The following is a 20,555-nucleotide window of genomic DNA, read 5'->3' as shown; positions in this document are numbered from 1 at the left end:
TGCTCCAATTAATAAAATGTCACTGTAGCAAATCACTTGTCAGTTGCAGGAAAAAGTCTTAAGTGTTATATCCAATAGCAGCTGCCAATCAAAGTGGTATAACCAATGGCAACCGTCGGTTCACTCCTATAAATACCAGTGCTCTGCAGCCAGCAATATTACAGCAATGGTCGGGCAACAGCAGATCCTGTACTGTATATGAAACTATCGGTAATAGATAAATTGTAGCCACCCCGGACCGCAAGTTCATATCCTTGCTCTGCGCTGCGATGTCCTCTGCTAGCGAAGTTCCGGCTCTCAGTGCTGTGAGAGAGTACCACTGTAGACTCGGCCGTCTCCTATATTGGTGATGCGGGTACAGGTGGGCTCCGGATAGTGGTGCCTGCAAGGAGGGTCCTCTGCAGGTGGTGGCGGTGTCCTCGTGGCAGCAAGGGCGCGCTTAAGGGTTGAATGCCAGGCTGATTGTCCTTTGACACAGGTAAGGGCTAAATGCCGACTGCCCTATAAAATATAGCGCAGCGATATAGCTGGATCTTATGAAGATCAATGGTGGTCACAGTATTGTATGTAGGGGGCTCTGGACGCGTTTCAGGACCTTCTCGGTCCTTTCTTCAGCAGAGACAAAGATATATATATATACACAATAGCAGCTGCTATTGGTTATAACACTTAAGACTTTTTCCTGCAATTGACAAGTGATTTGCTACAGTGACATTTTATTAATTGGAGCACTTTTGGCACTTGATCTATATGATCTATACGGAAAATAAGTGACTTTTGGAGCTGATTTTTATGAACTTTGAATTTCTTATGAAATTGTAATTGAATATATTTGATTGGGAAGTTATTTATTTATTTTACATATTTTATGATGGTCACAGTTTAAATATATATTCATATATTTTAGATATATAATTGAAAATTTTATTACCACATATAGTTGATGCCGTGTTATCACAAGGGCCCTGTGTGACACGGACTCCGCTATTCCATCCTATTTACATCTATTGTGCATAATATAATTACTAATAAAATTATTATTATTATCAATGTCCTTGACCTTGAGCCCTAATATTTTTCTTTAATTGAGCTGTATAATTTCAATGTTGCCCTACACTACTTAGATCCCATAACAACCCAGGAAATTACATTTTTGCATCTTCATTTCTTTCCTCCTCTCCTAAGAGCCATCACTAATTTTTCCCATCTCCAGACCCTTATGCTTGTTTTTTGCGGGACCAATCATGTTATGTGCCATAAAATTGAGTTGTTATCCTCATAGAACAGGTTGGTACGACCCCTATGTATAACATAGCGTTATCTTTTACTCTCTTTTTAATTTTTTAATTTAAACTTATTTTACTGAAAAGTGAGTAAAGAGACGTACAGTGTAAGTACAGACCATGGAAGTCTATGACAAAATTCCATTCAGCACAGCATGATGTATACAGAGTGAGGACAGCTGCATAACACAGTCACTGACTACAGACACAATACAACCTAAACCGGGAACCTTAACCACAATAGACATATATTTACGTCCATTCCCGGCTCCCATTATGTGAAGCGCGCTCAGGAGCTGACCGCGCTTCATACCCGATGAGTCTCTGTTTCTATAAGCAACCAGGACCTGCAGCTAATACCGGACATCGCTGATCAGGCTGGTGTTCGGCATTAACTCTTTAGACGATGCAATCAAAGTCGCGGCGTCTAAAACGGAAGAAGACACATGCTGGTTAGCTCAGTGGGCTGGTCGGGGACTCCCGCGATCAGACATCTTATCCCCTATCCTTTGGGTGGTCCATGTGGTCTGATGAGCACAGTTAAACAGATTTGTTAATTACTTTTATTTAAAAATCTTTATCCTTTCAGTACTTATTAGCTGCTGTATGTTCTTTTTGTTGTGTAGTTCTTTCCAGTCTGACCACAGTGCTCTCTGCTGACACTTCTGTATGTGTCAGGAACTTTCCTGAACAGAAGCAAATCCCCACAGCAAACCTCTCCTGCTCCAGACAGTTCCTGACATGGACAGAGGAGTCAGCAGAGAGCAGTGTGATCAGACTGAAAAGAACTATTCAACTTCCTGTGGAAGCACTGGAAGGATTAAGATTTTTAAATAGAAGTAATTTACAATTTTGAATAACTTTCTAGCACCAGTTGATAAAAAAAAAATTGTTTTCTATCGGAGTACCACTTTAACCCCTTAAGGACTCAGGGTTTTTCCGTTTTTGCACTTTCGTTTTTTCCTCCTTACCTTTTAAAAATCATAACCCTTTCAATTTTCCACCTAAAAATCCATATTATGGCTTATTTTTTGCGTCGCCAATTCTACTTTGCAGTGACATTAGTCATTTTACCCAAAAATGCACGGCGAAACGGAAAAAAAAATCATTGTGCGACAAAATCGAAAAAAAACGCCATTTTGTAACTTTTGGGGGCTTCCGTTTCTACGCAGTGCATATTTCGGTAAAAATTACACCTTATCATTATTCTGTAGGTCTATACGGTTAAAATGATACCCTACTTTTATAGGTTTGATTTTGTCGCACTTCTGGAAAAAATCATAACTACATGCAGGAAAATGTATACTGTTACGCCGAGCGCTCCGGGTCCCCGCTCCTCCCCGGAGCGCTCCTATTCGCAGCGCCCCGGTCAGACCTGCCGACCGGGTGCGCTGCGATAATGTTCCCAGCCGGGATGCGATTCGCGATGCGCATCCCGACCCGCTTACCAGACTCGTTCCCTGTCTGTGCTGTCCCGGCGCGCGCGGCCCCGCTACCTAGGGCGCGCGCGCGCCGGGTCTTTGCGATTTAAAGGGCCGGTGCGCCACTGATTGGCGCATGGGTTTTAATCAGTACCTTCACCTGTGCACTTCCCTATTTATACCTCACTTCCCCTGCACTCCCTTGCCGGATCTTGTTGCCATTGTGCCAGTGAAAGCGTTTCCTTGTGTGTTCCTAGACTGTGTTCCAGACCTCCTGCCGTTGCCTTGGACTACGATCCTTGCTGCCTGCCCTGACCTTCTGCTACGTCCGACCTTGCTCTTGTCTACTCCATTGTACCGTGCTTATCTCAGCAGTCAGAGAGGTTGAGCCGTTGCCGGTGGATACGACCTGGTTGCTACCGCCGCTGTAAGACCATCCCGCTTTGCGGCGGGCTCTGGTGAAAACCAGTAGCAACTTAGAACCGGTCCACCGACACGGTCCACGCCAATCCCTCTCTGGCACAGAGGATCCACCTCCAGCCTGCCGAATCGTGACAGTAGATCCGGCCATGGATCCCGCTGAGGTCCTGCTGCCAGTTGTCGCTGACCTCACCACGGTGGTCGCCCAGCAGTCGCAACAGATAGCGCAACAAGGCCACCAGCTGTCTCAACTGACCGTGATGCTACAGCAGCTTCAACAACCATCTCCTCCGCCAGCTCCTGCACCTCCTTCGCAGCGAGTGGCCGCATCCAGCCTCCGTTTATCTTTGCTGGACAAATTTGATGGGGACTCTAAATTTTGCCGTGGTTTTCTATCACAATGTTCCCTGCATTTGGAGATGATGTCGGACCAGTTTCCAACTGAAAGGTCAAAGGTGGCTTTCGTAGTCAGCCTTCTGTCTGGGAAAGCCCTGTCATGGGCCACACCGCTCTGGGACCGCAATGATCCTGTCACTGCCTCTGTACACTCTTTCTTCACGGAGATTCAAAGTGTCTTCGAGGAACCTGCCCGAGCCTCTTCTGCCGAGACTGCCCTGCTGAACCTGGTCCAGGGTAATTCTTCTGTTGGCGAGTACGCCATCCAATTCCGTACTCTCGCCTCCGAATTGTCCTGGAATAACGAGGCCCTCTGCGCGACCTTTAAAAAAGGCCTATCCAGTAACATCAAAGATGTGCTGGCCGCACGAGAAATCCCTGCTAACCTGCATGAACTTATTCATCTTGCCACCCGCATTGACATGCGTTTTTCCGAAAGGCGTCAGGAGCTCCGCCAGGATATGGACTTTGTTCGCACGAGGCGGTTTCTCTCCCCGGCTCCTCTCTCCTCTGGTCCATTGCAATCCGTTCCTGTGCCTTCCGCCGTGGAGGCTATGCAAGTTGACCGGTCTCGCTTGACACCTCAAGAGAGGACACGACGCCGCATGGAGAACCTTTGCCTGTACTGTGCCAGTACCGAACATTTCTTGAAGGATTGTCCTATCCGACCTCCACGTCAGGAAAGACGCACTCTGACTCCGCACAAGAGTGAGACTGCCCTTGATGTGAACTCTGCTTCTCCACGTCTTACTGTGCCTGTGCAGATTTCTTCTTCTACCTTCTCCTTCTCAGCTGTGGCCTTCTTGGATTCCGGATCTGGAGGAAATTTTATTTTGGCCTCTTTCATCAACAGGTTCAACATCCCGGTGACCAGTCTCGCCAGACCCCTCTACATCGCCTCTGTTAATAATGAAAGATTGGACTGTACTGTGCGTTACCGCACGGAACCCCTCTTAATGTGCATTGGACCCCATCACGAAAAGATTGAATTTCTGGTCCTCTCTAACTGCACTTCGGAAATTCTTCTTGGACTACCGTGGCTTCAACGCCATTCCCCAACCCTTGATTGGACCACCGGGGAGATCAAGAACGGGGGTACTACTTGCCACAAGAACTGTCTTAAGCCTGCTCCCTGTACGGTCAGTCTAGACCCTGTGGCTCCTCCGATACCTGGTCTCCCCAAGGCCTATCTGGACTATGCTGATGTTTTTTGCAAAAAACAAGCAGAGACTTTGCCTCCTCACAGGCCTTATGACTGTCCTATTGACCTCCTCCCAGGTACTACTCCACCCCGGGGCAGAATCTATCCTCTGTCTGCTCCGGAAACACAAGCTATGTCGGAGTACATCCAAGAGAATTTAAAAAAGGGGTTTATCCGCAAGTCTTCCTCCCCTGCCGGAGCTGGATTTTTCTTCGTTTCCAAAAAAGACGGCTCCTTATGTTCTTGCATTGATTACCGCGGACTTAATAAAATCACTGTAAAAAAACGCTATCCCCTACCTCTTATCTCGGAACTCTTTGACCGCCTACGAGGCGCCCACATCTTTACCAAGCTGGACTTAAGAGGTGCATATAATCTCATCCGCATCAGGGAAGGGGACGAGTGGAAGACCGCGTTTAACACCAGAGATGGACACTTTGAATATCTGGTTATGCCCTTTGGGCTTTGCAACGCCCCTGCCGTCTTCCAAGACTTTGTAAATGAAATTTTTCGTGATCTTCTATATACCTGTGTTGTGGTCTACCTAGACGATATTTTGATTTTTTCTGCTAACCTAGAAGAACACCGCCAGCATGTCCGCATGGTTCTTCAGAGACTCAATTATATGCCAAAATGGAAAAATATCTCTTTGAATGTCAATCTATTCCCTTCCTAGGATACTTAGTCTCTGGCCAGGGACTCCAAATGGACACAGATAAACTATCAGCCGTCTTAGATTGGCCACGCCCCTCCGGACTCAGTGCTATCCAAAGTTTTTTGGGGTTTGCCAATTATTACAGACAATTTATTCCGCATTTTTCCACTATTGTGGCCCCTATCGTGGCCCTAACCAAGAAAAACGCCAACCCTAAGTCCTGGCCTCCTCAAGCGGAAGATGCATTCAATCATCTCAAAACTGCCTTTTCTTCTGCTCCCGTACTCTCCAGACCTGAAAAAAAATTCTTCCGGACATGCTGTTACTTGTGGTTTCTTCTCTAGGACCTTCTCTCCGGCGGAGAAAAACTACTCCATTGGTGATCGAGAACTACTGGCCATAAAATTGGCGCTTGAAGAATGGAGGCACCTGCTGGAGGGATCCAAATATCCAGTTATTATATACACTGATCACAAGAATCTCTCTTATCTTCAGTCTGCCCAACGGCTGAACCCTCGCCAGGCTAGGTGGTCGTTGTTCTTTGCCCGGTTTAACTTTGAAATTCATTTTCGCCCTGCTGACAAAAACATTAGGGCTGACGCCCTCTCTCGTTCATCGGATGCCTCTGAAGTGGAAGCTTCCCCGCAACACATTATTCCTCCGGACTGTCTGATCTCCACTTCTCCAGCCTCCATCAGACAAACTCCTCCAGGAAAGACCTTCGTCTCTCCACGCCAGCGCCTCAGGATTCTCAAGTGGGAACACTCCTCACACCTCGCAGGCCATGCTGGCATCAAAAAATCCATCCAGCTCATCTCTCGATTCTATTGGTGGCCTACCCTGGAAGCTGATGTTGTTGATTTTGTGCGGGCTTGTACAGTCTATGCCCGGGACAAGACCCCTCGCCAGAAGCCTGCTGGTCTCCTCCATCCTCTGCCTGTTCCTGAGCGACCATGGTCTCAGATTGGTATGGACTTTATTACTGACTTACCTTTATCCCATGGCAACACAGTTATTTGGGTGGTCGTTGATCCATTCTCCAAGATGGCACATTTTATCCCTCTTCCAGGTCTTCCTTCTGCGCCTCAGTTGGCGAAACAATTTTTTATACAAATTTTTCGCCTTCACGGGCTTCCTACGCATATTGTCTTGGATAGAGGCGTTCAATTTGTGTCAAAATTCTGGAGGGCCCTCTGTAATCAACTTAAAATCAAATTAAACTTCTCGTCTTCTTATCATCCCCAATCCAATGGGCAAGTGGAAAGAATTAATCAGGTTCTGGGTGACTATTTGCGACATTTTGTTTCCTCGCGCCAGGATGACTGGGCAGATCTTCTACCATGGGCCGAATTCTCGTACAATTTCAGAGTCTCTGAGTCTTCCGCTAAATCCCCATTTTTTGTGGTGTACGGCGGTCACCCTCTTCCCCCCTTCCCACTCCCATGCCTTCTGGTTTGCCCGCTGTTGATGAGGTGACTCGGGACTTCTCCACCATCTGGAAAGAGACTCAAAATTCTCTCTTACAGGCCTCATCCCGGATGAAGAAACATGCCGATAGAAAAAGAAGAATTCCCCCCATTTTTTCTCCCGGAGACAAAGTATGGCTCTCCGCCAAGTATGTCCGCTTTCGTGTCCCCAGTTATAAACTGGGACCACGTTATCTTGGTCCTTTCAAAATCTAGTGCCAAATCAACCCTGTCTATTACAAACTCCTTCTTCCTCCTTCTCTCCGTATTCCCATGTCTCTCTCTCTCTCCTCTCTCTCTCTCTCTCTCTCTCTCTCTCTCTCTCCGCTTCTCTCCCAAGGTTGTTGCTCCCACTCCAGTTTCCGGGTCCTCTGACATCTTTTCGATGAAAGAAATTCTGGCATCCAAGATGGTCAGAGGTAAAAAAAAAATTCTTGTTGATTGGCAGAATTGCGGCCCAGAGGAGAGGTCATGGGAACCCGAGGACAACATCCTTGACAAGAACCTTATCCTCAAATTCTCAGGTTCCAAAAAGAGGGGGAGACCCAAAGGGGGGGGGGTACTGTTACGCCGAGCGCTCCTGGTCCCCGCTCCTCCCCGGAGCGCTCACAGCATTCTCCTATTCGCAGCGCCCCGGTCAGACCTGCCGACCGGGTGCGCTGCGATAATGTTCCCAGCCGGGATGCGATTCGCGATGCGGCACGCGCCCGCTCGCGATGCGCATCCCGACCCGCTTACCAGACTCGTTCCCCGTCTGTGCTGTCCCGGCGCGCGCGGCCCCGCTCCCTAGGGTGCGCGCGCGCCGGGTCTTTGCGATTTAAAGGGCCGGTGCGCCACTGATTGGCGCATGGGTTTTAATCAGTACCTTCACCTGTGCACTTCCCTATTTATACCTCACTTCCCCTGCACTCCCTTACCGGATCTTGTTGCCATAGTGCCAGTGAAAGCGTTTCCTTGTGTGTTCCTAGCCTGTGTTCCAGACCTCCTGCCGTTGCCCCTGACTACGATCCTTGCTGCCTGCCCTGACCTTCTGCTACGTCCGACCTTGCTCTTGTCTACTCCCTTGTACCGCGCTTATCTCAGCAGTCAGAGAGGTTGAGCCGTTGCCGGTGGATACGACCTGGTTGCTACCGCCGCTGTAAGACCATCCCGCTTTGCGGCGGGCTCTGGTGAAAACCAGTAGCAACTTAGAACCGGTCCACCGACACGGTCCACGCCAATCCCTCTCTGGCACAGAGGATCCACCTCCAGCCTGCCGAATCGTGACATATAAGTTTAAAAATGTAATCTTCTGACCCCTATAACTTTTTAATTTTTCCACGTACAGGGCGGTATGAGGGCTCATTTTTTGCGCTGTGATCTGAAGTTTTTATCGGCATGATTTTTGTTTTGATTGGTCTTTTTGATCACTTTTTATTCATTTTTTAATGGTATAAAAAGTGACCAAAATACGCTTTTTTGGACTTTGGAATTTTTTTGCGCGTACGCCATTGACCGTACGGTTTAATTAATGATATGTTTTTATAGTTTGGACATTTACGCACGCCGCGATACCACATATGTTTATTTATTTATTTTTTTACACTGTTTTATTTTTTTATGGGAAAAGGGGGGTGATTCAAACTTTTATTAGGGAAGGGGTTAAATGACCTTTATTAACACTTTTTTTTTACATTTTTTTTGCAGTGTTATAGGTCCCATAGGGACCTATAACACTGCACACACTGATCTACTATACTGATCATTGTTATCCCATAGGGACCTATAACACTGCACACACTGATCTCTTATACTGATCATTGTTATCCCATAGGGACCTATAACACTGCACACACTGATCTCTTATACTGATCATTATTATCCCATAGGGACCTATAACAATGCACAAACTGATCTCTTATACTGATCATTATTATCCCATAGGGACCTATAACACTGCACACACTGATCTCTTATACTGATCATTATTATCCCATAGGGACCTATAACACTGCACACACTGATCTTTTACACAGATCACAGGCGTGTATTAACACGCCTGTGATCAGTGTTATCGGCGCTTGACTGCTCCTGCCTGGATCTCAGGCACTGAGCAGTCATTCGCCGATCAGACACCGAGGAGCCGGGTCACTTTCACTTTCGAAGCGGCGGTCAGCTTTGACCGCCGCTTCTAAAGGGTTAATACCGCACATCGCCGCGATCGGCGATGTGTGGTATTAGCCGCGGGTCCCGGCCGTTGATGAGCGCCGGGACCGACGCGATATGATGCGGGATCGCGGCGCGATCCCACTTCATATCACGGGAGCTGGCGCAGGACGTAAATATACGTCCTGCATCGTTAAGGGGTTAAAAGAATCCATAAATAAAATATTACAGTCGGTGACTGGGCGGAATCGGAGACTGTTCCCTGCATATAGTGGTTACTACTCAACTGAGCGGTTACCTGTAGGAATGTCCTCCTTATACTGCTCATCACTGCTCACATCTGTCCCTTCTTCTTCTCTTAAGTCTGTAGTATTACTATAGATCAGATCTTTCCCTGTAGGAGTGTCCTCCTTATACTGATCATCATCGCTCACATCTGTCTCTGGAGCAATAATATTGTTCGGATCTTCACTCTGATTCATAAGATTTGGAAGAAATATAGTAAAAGTCATCAGACAGTAGGAGAAGTCACGTGGGATGTTATAGATGAGCAGGAGATGAGGAGTCATGGGGGGTGAGGGGACTGACCACAAGAGCTTCACAGCCCTTCTACAGATCATAGGGAATATCTCCACCTACCTGATCATCCTGTGGAAGAAGAGGACGGGGACACCTCTCTGGTGCTGTTCTCTTACTGGATCTGACTGCAGGGAACACATACAGAGACTGAATTCATTCTTTACATACAAATAATGAGAGGACGTGTGTATATAGTCATGTCTATTACCTGGTGATGTGAGGGGCTGCTGATCCTCCATCATGACCTGATCCTTGTACTGATCCTTGTGTCCTTCTACATACTCCCACTCCTCCATGGAGAAATAGACCGCCACGTCCTGACACCTTATAGGAACCTGACACATAATGATACAGTCATCACCCCGACCCCTCCAGTGGTGTTACTGTATAATGTCCCAGCATTCCCAGCAGTGTCACCTCTCCAGTCATCACCAGACCCCTCCATTACTGTATAATGTCCCAGCATTCCCAGCAGTGTCACCTCTCCAGTCATCACCAGACCCCTCCATTACTGTATAATGTCCCAGCATTCCCAGCAGTGTCCCCTCTCCAGTCATCACCAGACCCCTCCATTACTGTATAATGTCCCAGCATTCCCAGCAGTGTCCCCTCTCCAGTCATCACCAGACCCCTCCATTACTGTATAATGTCCCAGCAGTGTCACCTCTCCAGTCATCACCAGACCCCTCCATTACTGTATAATGTCCCAGCAGTGTCACCTCTCCAGTCATCACCAGACCCCTCCATTACTGTATAATGTCCCAGCAGTGTCACCTCTCCAGTCATCACCAGACCCCTCCATTACTGTATAATGTCCCAGCAGTGTCACCTCTCCAGTCATCACCAGACCCCTCCATTACTGTATAATGTCCCAGCAGTGTCACCTCTCCAGTCATCACCAGACCCCTCCATTACTATATAATGTCCCAGCAGTGTCACCTCTCCAGTCATCACCAGACCCCTCCATTACTGTATAATGTCCCAGCAGTGTCACCTCTCCAGTCATCACCAGACCCCTCCATTACTGTATAATGTCCCAGCAGTGTCACCTCTCCAGTCATCACCAGACCCCTCCATTACTGTATAATGTCCCAGCAGTGTCACCTCTCCAGTCATCACCAGACCCCTCCATTACTGTATAATGTCCCAGCAGTGTCACCTCTCCAGTCATCACCAGACCCCTCCATTACTGTATAATGTCCCAGCAGTGTCACCTCTCCAGTCATCACCAGACCCCTCCATTACTGTATAATGTCCCAGCATTCCCAGCAGTGTCCCCTCTCCAGTCATCACCAGACCCCTCCATTACTGTATAATGTCCCAGCATTCCCAGCAGTGTCACCTCTCCAGTCATCACCAGACCCCTCCATTACTGTATAATGTCCCAGCATTCCCAGCAGTGTCACCTCTCCAGTCATCACCAGACCCCTCCATTACTGTATAATGTCCCAGCAGTGTCACCTCTCCAGTCATCACCAGACCCCTCCATTACTATATAATGTCCCAGCAGTGTCACCTCTCCAGTCATCACCAGACCCCTCCATTACTGTATAATGTCCCAGCAGTGTCACCTCTCCAGTCATCACCTGATCCCTCCATTACTGTATAATGTCCCAGCAGTGTCACCTCTCCAGTCATCACCAGACCCCTCCATTACTGTATAATGTCCCAGCAGTGTCACCTCTCCAGTCATCACCAGACCCCTCTATTACTGTATAATGTCCCAGCATTCCCAGCAGTGTCACCTCTCCAGTCATCACCAGACCCCTCCATTACTGTATAATGTCCCAGCAGTGTCACCTCTCCAGTCATCACCAGACCCCTCCATTACTGTATAATGTCCCAGCAGTGTCACCTCTCCAGTCATCACCAGACCCCTCCATTACTGTATAATGTCCCAGCATTCCCATCAGTGTCACCTCTCCAGTCATCACCAGACCCCTCCATTACTGTATAATGTCCCAGCAGTGTCACCTCTCCAGTCATCACCAGACCCCTCCATTATTGTATAATGTCCCAGCAGTGTCACCTCTCCAGTCTTCACCAGACCCCTCCATTACTGTATAATGTCCCAGCAGTGTCACCTCTCCAGTCATCACCAGACCCCTCCATTACTGTATAATGTCCCAGCATTCCCAGCAGTGTCCCCTCTTCAGTCATCACCAGACCCCTCCATTACTGTATAATGTCCCAGCATTCCCAGCAGTGTCACCTCTCCAGTCATCACCAGACCCCTCCATTACTGTATAATGTCCCAGCATTCCCAGCAGTGTCACCTCTCCAGTCATCACCAGACCCCTCCATTACTGTATAATGTCCCAGCAGTGTCACCTCTCCAGTCATCACCAGACCCCTCCATTACTGTATATTGTCCAGCAGTGTCACCTCTCCAGTCATCACCAGACCCCTCCATTACTGTATAATGTCCTAGCAGTGTCACCTCTCCAGTCATCACCAGACCCCTCCATTACTGTATAATGTCCCAGCAGGGTCACCTCTCCAGTCATCACCAGACCCCTCCATTACTGTATAATGTCCCAGCAGTGTCACCTCTCCAGTCATCACCAGACCCCTCCATTACTGTATAATGTCCCAGCAGTGTCACCTCTCCAGTCATCACCAGACCCCTCCATTACTGTATAATGTCCCAGCATTCCCATCAGTGTCACCTCTCCAGTCATCACCAGACCCCTCCATTACTGTATAATGTCCCAGCAGTGTCACCTCTCCAGTCATCCCCAGACCCCTCCATTACTGTATAATGTCCCAGCATTCCAAGCAGTGTCACCTCTCCAGTCATCACCAGACCCCTCCATTACTGTATAATGTCCCAGCAGTGTCACCTCTTCAGTCATCACCAGACCCCTCCATTACTGTATAATGTCCCAGCATTCCCAGCAGTGTCACCTCTCCAGTCACCACCAGACCCCTCCATTACTGTATAATGTCCCAGCAGTGTCACCTCTCCAGTCATCACCAGACCCCTCCATTACTGTATAATGTCCCAGCAGTGTCACCTCTCCAGTCATCACCAGACACCTCCATTACTGTATAATGTCCCAGCAGTGTCACCTCTCCAGTCATCACCAGACCCCTCCATTACTGTATAATGTCCCAGCAGTGTCACCTCTCCAGTCATCACCAGACCCCTCCATTACTGTATAATGTCCCAGCAGTGTCACCTCTCCAGTCATCACCAGACCCCCCCTTTACTGTATAATGTCCCAGCAGTGTCACCTCTCCAGTCATCACCAGACCCCCCCTTTACTGTATAATGTCCCAGCAGTGTCACCTCTCCAGTCATCACCAGACCCTCCATTACTGTATAATGTCCCAGCAGTGTCACCTCTCCAGTCATCACCAGACCCCTCCATTACTGTATAATGTCCCAGCAGTGTCACCTCTCCAGTCATCACCAGACCCCTCCATTACTGTATAATGTCCCAGCAGGGTCACCTCTCCAGTCAGCAGCTCCATCATCTTGTTGATGAGTTCTAGGATCTTCTGTTCATCCATTTCCTCATGTATCAGGGAGTGAGGTGGGGGCCCCGGGATTGGGCTCAGGGTTCTTCCCCATCCTTCACACACAGGGGCCCGACAGCGCCCACTAGAGGACTTCTTCACTACTGTGTAATCCTGTGTATAGAGAGACACATTAATATCACTACATACATTCCCAGAATCCCTCACCACTCCAGTCATATCCATCTGTTATTACATAGATAAGAATTAGGTCATGTGACATAACTCCCAGAATCCCTCACCTCTCCAGTCATATCCATCTGTTATTACATAGATAAGAATGAGGTCATGTGACATCACTTCCAGAATCCCTCACCTCTCCAGTCATATCCATCTGTTATTACATAGATAAGAATGAGGTCATGTGACATCACTCCCAGAATCCCTCACCTCTCCAGTCATATCCATCTGTTATTACATAGATAAGAATTAGGTCATGTGACATCACTTCCAGAATCCCTCACCTCTCCAGTCATATCCATCTGTTATTACATAGATAAGAATGAGGTCATGTGACATCACTCCCAGAATCCCTCACCTCTCCAGTAAGTCGGAAGAGTATCTGTAGGGTGAGGTTTATGATCCTGTCGGCCATCTTGTTCCTGTCTCTCTCCATGGTTGACAGGTCATCCAGGAGAATTCTCTTATATAGAAGATATCAGCAGAGGATCCTGGATTGGAGAAACCTGAAGGGAAGAAGAGGAGACGATGATAAACCGCACCAGATTCTATGGAGAAATAAAATCCATTTCCTGGAGATAATCTGGGGAAACATCTGAGGAGACATTATAGGAGTTTTCAGATTTCTCTATAAAACAAAATCCATTGTCCGAGGGCTGTAAAATAAGAGACTAGAGCGCACTCCCCTCTCCCGTCCAGTGGTGGCGCTCTGGTCCTCCAGGTCTTCTGAGGTCGCTCTGCCTGCTCTGCTGAAGACGTTGTGAATCCATTTCTCCTAATCTCTGAGGCTGCGGTGTATTCAGAACGTCTTCATTAGAGCAGGGAGAAGAATAGAGGGATTCAATATGACATTGTCCAATGAAGAATAGTGAAATGTGTCCACTAGGGGGCACAATATACATCACAATTACATCAGGATTTTATGTGAATTGTGATATGTCCCCCCGGAAGAACCTGCTATTACCTGCAGCAGAGGCCGAGCATCATATACCGTTACACCCGCAGGGTCTGGGCCATCACCGGAGTCAGTGTTTCCCAAACAGGGTGCCTCCAGCTGTTACAGCATTTGGCTGTCAGGGCATGCTGGGAGTTGTAGTTTTACAACAGCTGGAGGCACGCTGGTTTGGAAACACTGTCTTAAGTAATAATAGGGGCGCAGGAGAAACTTAAAAAACCTGATGCTTACATAGTCCTGTATGGAAGAAGTGGCTGATACCCGGAGAAAAGAGACTGACCAGGTGACAGGATGGGCAGGTAAGTGACCTGATACCTTCACCATCCAGACATCCCCTGGGGGGCAGTATAGGCAGGAAATCAGGCAAACAACCGCTTGTCGGCACGGCGCTCCCTAGAAAAACAACCGTACAGCGCCATGTCTAAGCCACGCCCACCTACATTATTTTATTACAAAAATGGGATATAAACTTATTAGGGGAGGGGCTTCTATTACAAACCCTGAATAACGCTCTGCCATAGTGATCAGTGTTATCGGTGCTCGGCTTATACAGGCTGTGGAGGTGTCTGTATACTTAGAGCACCGATCTGAGCACAGAGCACGGTAAGGGGCCCTCCGGCCGTCATCTCAGCTGATCTAGACTCCGCCCCCCAACAACTGCATTTTACTAATTTAAGATCCTGCAATCGACTTTGATCATGGAATCTAAAGGGTTAATGGCGATGAGCGTCATTAGTGGTGAGTCCTGGCTGCTTATAGCTCCTGAGCTTACCTCAAAGTCCCATATGGGGCACAGAATGTAAATATACATCGTGTCCTTAAGGGTTAATAATAAACATCCCCAATAATCCTGATCTGATGGTGACCGCACACACATACCTGTATCTGTAGAGGAGCCGTGTGCTTACAGGACCTGCGATGATGTCACCGTCATGTGATCAGTCACGAGGAGGAGGAGTCACATGTTCAGGGGCTGCTGCTCTGAGAGATCTCCACACACAACACAACAGCAGTGACTGCCCCACCAGGACCTGCTCTGTATCTGCTACATGCTGGAAGTGTAGGACCTGTGATGATGTCACAATCATGTGACCAGTACTTTTGGGGTAAAGTTTAGCAGTATAGATGCGACTGAGGCTGAAGGACCTGTGGGGAGGATCATGTGACAGTAGTGGGCGGAGCTCAACAGTGCAGGATAGAAGAGATTGTAACATAGCTGTTGAGCCTAGAGCAGACTCCTCCTCCTCCATGTGACTGATCACATGACGGTGACATCATCACAGGTCCTGTAAGTACACGGCTCCTCTACAGATACAGGTATGTGTATGCGGTCTCCATCAGATCAGGATTATTGGGGATGTTTATTATTAACCCCTTAAGGACACAGTATATAATAACACTCTGCACCCTCTATGAGACTTTGAGGTGAGCTCAGGAGCTATAAGCAGCCAGCACTCACCACTAATGTTGGTCACCATCATTAACCCTCTAGATCACACAATCAAAGCTCTGTGGAAGCTCTGTGCCGGCCAGCACTCATTTACCTGATCTCCTGCCTATACTGCCCCCCAGGGGATGTCTGGATGGTGAAGGGCTGCAGGTCACCTCCCCGCCCATCCTGTCACCTTATCAGTCTTCTTCCTCCGGGTATCGGACAATTCTTTTGGAGGCTACGATCCTGAGCCGCCTCCAGATATTAATCTAAGATGGCCGCCACTGTGGTCCTGGTGGATCTCCCCACCTCCCTTCGTTACCTAAAACAATGTGTTCCATATGAAAAGGGTCTATAACGTGGGTACCTGGAGGGACAACATCCACGTCAGGATTCAAATTCCCGACATAGTGTCGTACCAACCCTGGAGACCAGATTGGCTTTCTGCCCCATTTCTGGACAATTCCATAACATTCCAGGACAATAATTCCCAGTGTGACGCGGATCCATTCACCTATGATCCCACCAACGCTTTATGTGAATCCGAATCCGAAAAGCGCAGAAATGTGTCATGTGACTGCGCCAATAACTAAGGAGGACAATGTGGTAAACGCTGTTATAATACAGGACAGATGTCAGCGCCGTTTACCCAATATGACCGTTATATCCAGTGATCAAGTCCTGATGAAAGTCATCGCCCGACCGTCTCCCGTAACTCCAGGATTATCATCGTGCTCTGTATCATGGTGAGATAGAGGATATTGAGGGGGAAGTGGAGACGCCTTCCGAAACTGGGAGATTGTCATTAACCCTGACTTGGCATTTCTTCTAGATCATAAGCCCAGCCGTACGGCCCCAATGGTCATCCGTAATGATGATGTCACTGTGGTATGCTGCGCTCTACTTTGAGGATTTCTGAAACAACTAATTGGTGCACAATTTATTGGTAAAGGAAATCGTCGACATCGATTACCAATAGTTATTTTAATCGAAAATGTCCATTAATCCCTCCTCATCACCCATGTGATCACCGTCCAACAGAGAAAGTGAGGTCCTGTTCCTGGAGCTCGGAAAAGGCAACAGGCCGGATCCTGTGTAGAATGCAGGAAAGAGAAAGCGAAAGTTCCTGTTCCCAGGAAAAAATATAGTTAAAAATCCAATACCCCCCCCCCCATAGACACGTCAGTAAGAACTAAACAGCATTGGATTCCTGTCTCCATATTCTGCCCATCCTCCATGACTCCGCCCCAGACTATGATGGATCCCCTGACTAGGTTTACAGCCTTCATGATTGTGACTATAATGTCTCCTCAGATGTTTCCCCAGATTATCTCCAGGAAATTGATTTTATTTCTCCATAGAATCTGGTGCGGTTTATCATCATCTCCTCTTCTTCCCTTCAGGTTTCTCCAATCCAGGATCCTCTGCTGATATCTTCTATCTTCTATATAAGAGAATTCTCCTGGATGACCCATCAACCATGGAGAGAGACAGGAACAAGATGGCCGACAGGATCATAAACCTCACCCTACAGATACTCTTCCGGCTTACTGGAGAGGTGAGGGATTCTGGGAGTGATGTCACATGACCTCATTCTTATCTATGTAATAACAGATGGATATGACTGGAGAGATGAGGGATTCTGGGAGTGATGTCACATGACCTCATTCTTATCTATGTAATAACAGATGGATATGACTGGAGAGGTGAGGGATTCTGGGAGTGATATCACATGACCTCATTCTTATCTATGTAATAACAGATGATATGACTGGAGAGGTGAGGGATTCTGGGAATGTATGTAGTGATATTAATGTGTCTCTCCATACACAGGATTACACAGTAGTGAAGAAGTCCTCTAGTGGGCGCTGTCGGGCCCCTGTGTGTGAAGGATGGGGAAGAACCCTGAGCCCAATCCTGGGGACCCCACCTCACTCCCTGATACATGAGGAAATGGATGAACAGAAGATCCTAGAACTCATCAACAAGATGATGGAGCTGCTGACTGGAGAGGTGACCCTGCTGGGACATTATACAGTAATGGAGGGGTCTGGTGATGACTGGAGAGGTGACACTGCTGGGACATTATACAGTAATGGAGGGGTCTGGTGATGACTGGAGAGGTGACACTGCTGGGACATTATACAGTAATGGAGGGGTCTGGTGATGACTGGAGAGGTGACACTGCTGGGACATTATACAGTAATGGAGGGGTCTGGTGATGACTGGAGAGGCGACACTGCTGGGACATTATACAGTAATGGAGGGGTCTGGTGATGACTGGAGAGGTGACCCTGCTGGGACATTATACAGTAATGGAGGGGTCTGGTGATGACTGGAGAGGTGACACTGCTGGGACATTATACAGTAATGGAGGAGTCTGGTGATGACTGGAGAGGTGACACTGCTGGGACATTATACAGTAGTGGTGGGGTCTGGTGATGACTGGAGAGGTGACACTGCTGGGACATTATACAGTAATGGAGGGGTCTGGTGATGACTGGAGAGGGGACACTGCTGGGAATGCTGGGACATTATACAGTAATGGAGGGGTCTGGTGATGACTGGAGAGGTGACACTGCTGGGACATTATACAGTAATGGAGGGGTCTGGTGATGACTCGAGAGGTGACACTGCTGGGACATTATACAGTAATGGAGGGGTCTGGTGATGACTGGAGAGGTGACACTGCTGGGACATTATACAGTAATGGAGGAGTCTGGTGATGACTGGAGAGGTGACACTGCTGGGACATTATACAGTAGTGGTGGGGTCTGGTGATGACTGGAGAGGTGACACTGCTGGGACATTATACAGTAATGGAGGGGTCTGGTGATGACTGGAGAGGTGACCCTGCTGGGACATTATACAGTAATGGAGGGGTCTGGTGATGACTGGAGAGGTGACACTGCTGGGACATTATACAGTAATGGAGGGGTCTGGTGATGACTGGAGAGGTGATACTGCTGGGACATTATACAGTAATGGAGGGGTCTGGTGATGACTGGAGAGGTGATACTGCTGGGACATTATACAGTAATGGAGGGGTCTGGTGATGACTGGAGAGGTGACACTGCTGGGACATTATACAGTAATGGAGGGGTCTGGTGATGACTGGAGAGGTGACACTGCTGGGAATGCTGGGACATTATACAGTAATGGAGGGGTCTGGTGATGACTGGAGAGGTGACACTGCAGGGACATTATACAGTAATGGAGGGGTCTGGTGATGACTGGAGAGGTGACACTGCTGGGACATTATACAGTAATGGAGGGGTCTGGTGATGACTGGAGAGGTGACACTGCTGGGAATGCTGGGACATTATACAGTAATAGAGGGGTCTGGTGATGACTGGAGAGGTGACACTGCAGGGACATTATACAGTAATGGAGGGGTCTGGTGATGACTGGAGAGGTGACACTGCTGGGACATTATACAGTAATGGAGGGGTCTGGTGATGACTGGAGAGGTGACACTGCTGGGACATTATACAGTAATGGAGGGGTCTGGTGATGACTGGAGAGGTGACACTGCTGGGAATGCTGGGACATTATACAGTAATGGAGGGGTCTGGTGATGACTGGAGAGGTGACACTGCTGGGAATGCTGGGACATTATACAGTAACACCACTGTAAGGGTCGGGGTGATGACTGTATCATTGTGTGTCAGGTTCCTATAAGGTGTCAGGACGTGGCGGTCTATTTCTCCATGGAGGAGTGGGAGTATGTAGAAGGACACAAGGATCAGTACAAGGATCAGGTCATGATGGAGGATCAGCAGCTCCTCACTTCACCAGGTAATAGACATGACTATATACACACGTCCTCTCATTATTTGTATGTAAAGAATGAATTCAGTCTCTGTTTTTGTTCCCTACAGTCAGATCCAGTAAGAGAACAGCACCAGTGAGGTGTCCCCGTCCTCTTCTTCCACAGGATGATCAGGTAGATGGAGATATTCCCCATGATCTGTAGAAGGGCTGTGAAGCTCTTGTGGTCAGTCCCCTCACCCTCCATGACTCCTCATCTTCTCCTACTATCTGATGACTTTTTTACAATATTTCTTCCATATCTTATGAATCAGGGTGAAGATCTGAACAATTTTAATGCTCCAGAGACAGATATGAGCGGTGATGAGCAGTATAAGGAGGACATTCCTACAGAGAAAGATCTGTTCTATATTAATGTTACAGACATAAAGGAAGAAGAAGAAGAGACAGATGTGAGCAGTGATGAGCAGTATAAGGAGGACATTTCTACAGAGAAAGATCTGATCTATATTAATGCTACAGACATAAAGGAAGAAGAAGAGACAGATGTGAGCAGTGATGAGCAGTATATGGAGGAAATTCCTACAGGGAAAAATCTGATCTATGTTAATGCTACAGACATAAAGGAAGAAGAAGAAACAGATTTGAGCAGTGATGAGCAGTATGAGAAGGACATTTCTACAAGTAACCGCCCAGGTGAGTAGTATCAGTCACACATTCTGCTCAGTCACTGACTGTAAAAATTTTATATGGAATTTTTTAATTCCAATGGAAATTAATTGTTTTAATCAACTGGTGCTCGAAATGTATTCAGTATTGTACATTACTTCTATTTAAAAATCTTAATCCTTCCAATACTTATTAGCTGCTGTATGCTCCAGAGGGAGTTGTGTAGTTCTTGTCAGTCTGACCACACTGCTCTCTGCTGACACTCTTTTTTATTATAAAAGTACAAAACTTTTACAAAAACACAAAACAAGCTTAACCAGCTATAACATAAATAAGAAATACACTGGTACCAAAACACAAAAACAAAACCCTGCCTAACCGGCCAGCCCAGCTTTACAAAAACCTAAAATATGCCAACCCACCTAACTGAACCAAACAACACACTCACACACATACCAAA

General features: G+C 47.6%; 2 protein-coding genes across 2 annotated transcripts in view; one reads left to right on the top strand and one right to left on the bottom strand.

Annotated features, from left to right (window-relative positions):
* LOC130298057 (oocyte zinc finger protein XlCOF22-like) overlaps positions 1-13,768 on the bottom strand; it is a 34,705-nt gene extending 20,937 nt beyond the window's left edge. The window contains exons 1-5 of the mRNA XM_056550948.1: positions 13,627-13,768; positions 13,023-13,202; positions 9,775-9,901; positions 9,627-9,691; positions 9,286-9,460 (exon numbers count right to left, since the gene is read on the bottom strand). Coding sequence (XP_056406923.1) covers positions 9,286-9,460; positions 9,627-9,691; positions 9,775-9,901; positions 13,023-13,202; positions 13,627-13,704 — 625 coding nt within the window. The 5' untranslated portion in view covers positions 13,705-13,768. The remainder of the gene's footprint in view (positions 1-9,285; positions 9,461-9,626; positions 9,692-9,774; positions 9,902-13,022; positions 13,203-13,626) is intronic.
* A 3,370-nt stretch (positions 13,769-17,138) lies between these two features.
* The window catches only part of LOC130298071 (oocyte zinc finger protein XlCOF7.1-like), a 70,235-nt gene continuing 66,818 nt past the window's right edge, over positions 17,139-20,555 (top strand). Inside the window, exons 1-5 of the mRNA XM_056550967.1 lie at positions 17,139-17,213; positions 17,489-17,668; positions 19,327-19,453; positions 19,537-19,601; positions 19,741-20,122. Coding sequence (XP_056406942.1) covers positions 17,157-17,213; positions 17,489-17,668; positions 19,327-19,453; positions 19,537-19,601; positions 19,741-20,122 — 811 coding nt within the window. The 5' untranslated portion in view covers positions 17,139-17,156. The remainder of the gene's footprint in view (positions 17,214-17,488; positions 17,669-19,326; positions 19,454-19,536; positions 19,602-19,740; positions 20,123-20,555) is intronic.

This window comes from Hyla sarda (genome assembly GCF_029499605.1).
Source record: "Hyla sarda isolate aHylSar1 chromosome 1 unlocalized genomic scaffold, aHylSar1.hap1 SUPER_1_unloc_2, whole genome shotgun sequence".
Taxonomy (NCBI): Eukaryota; Metazoa; Chordata; class Amphibia; order Anura; family Hylidae; genus Hyla; species Hyla sarda.
The sequence above is the reverse complement of the archived record's forward strand: the minus strand, read 5'-3'. Positions and strand labels throughout refer to the sequence as shown.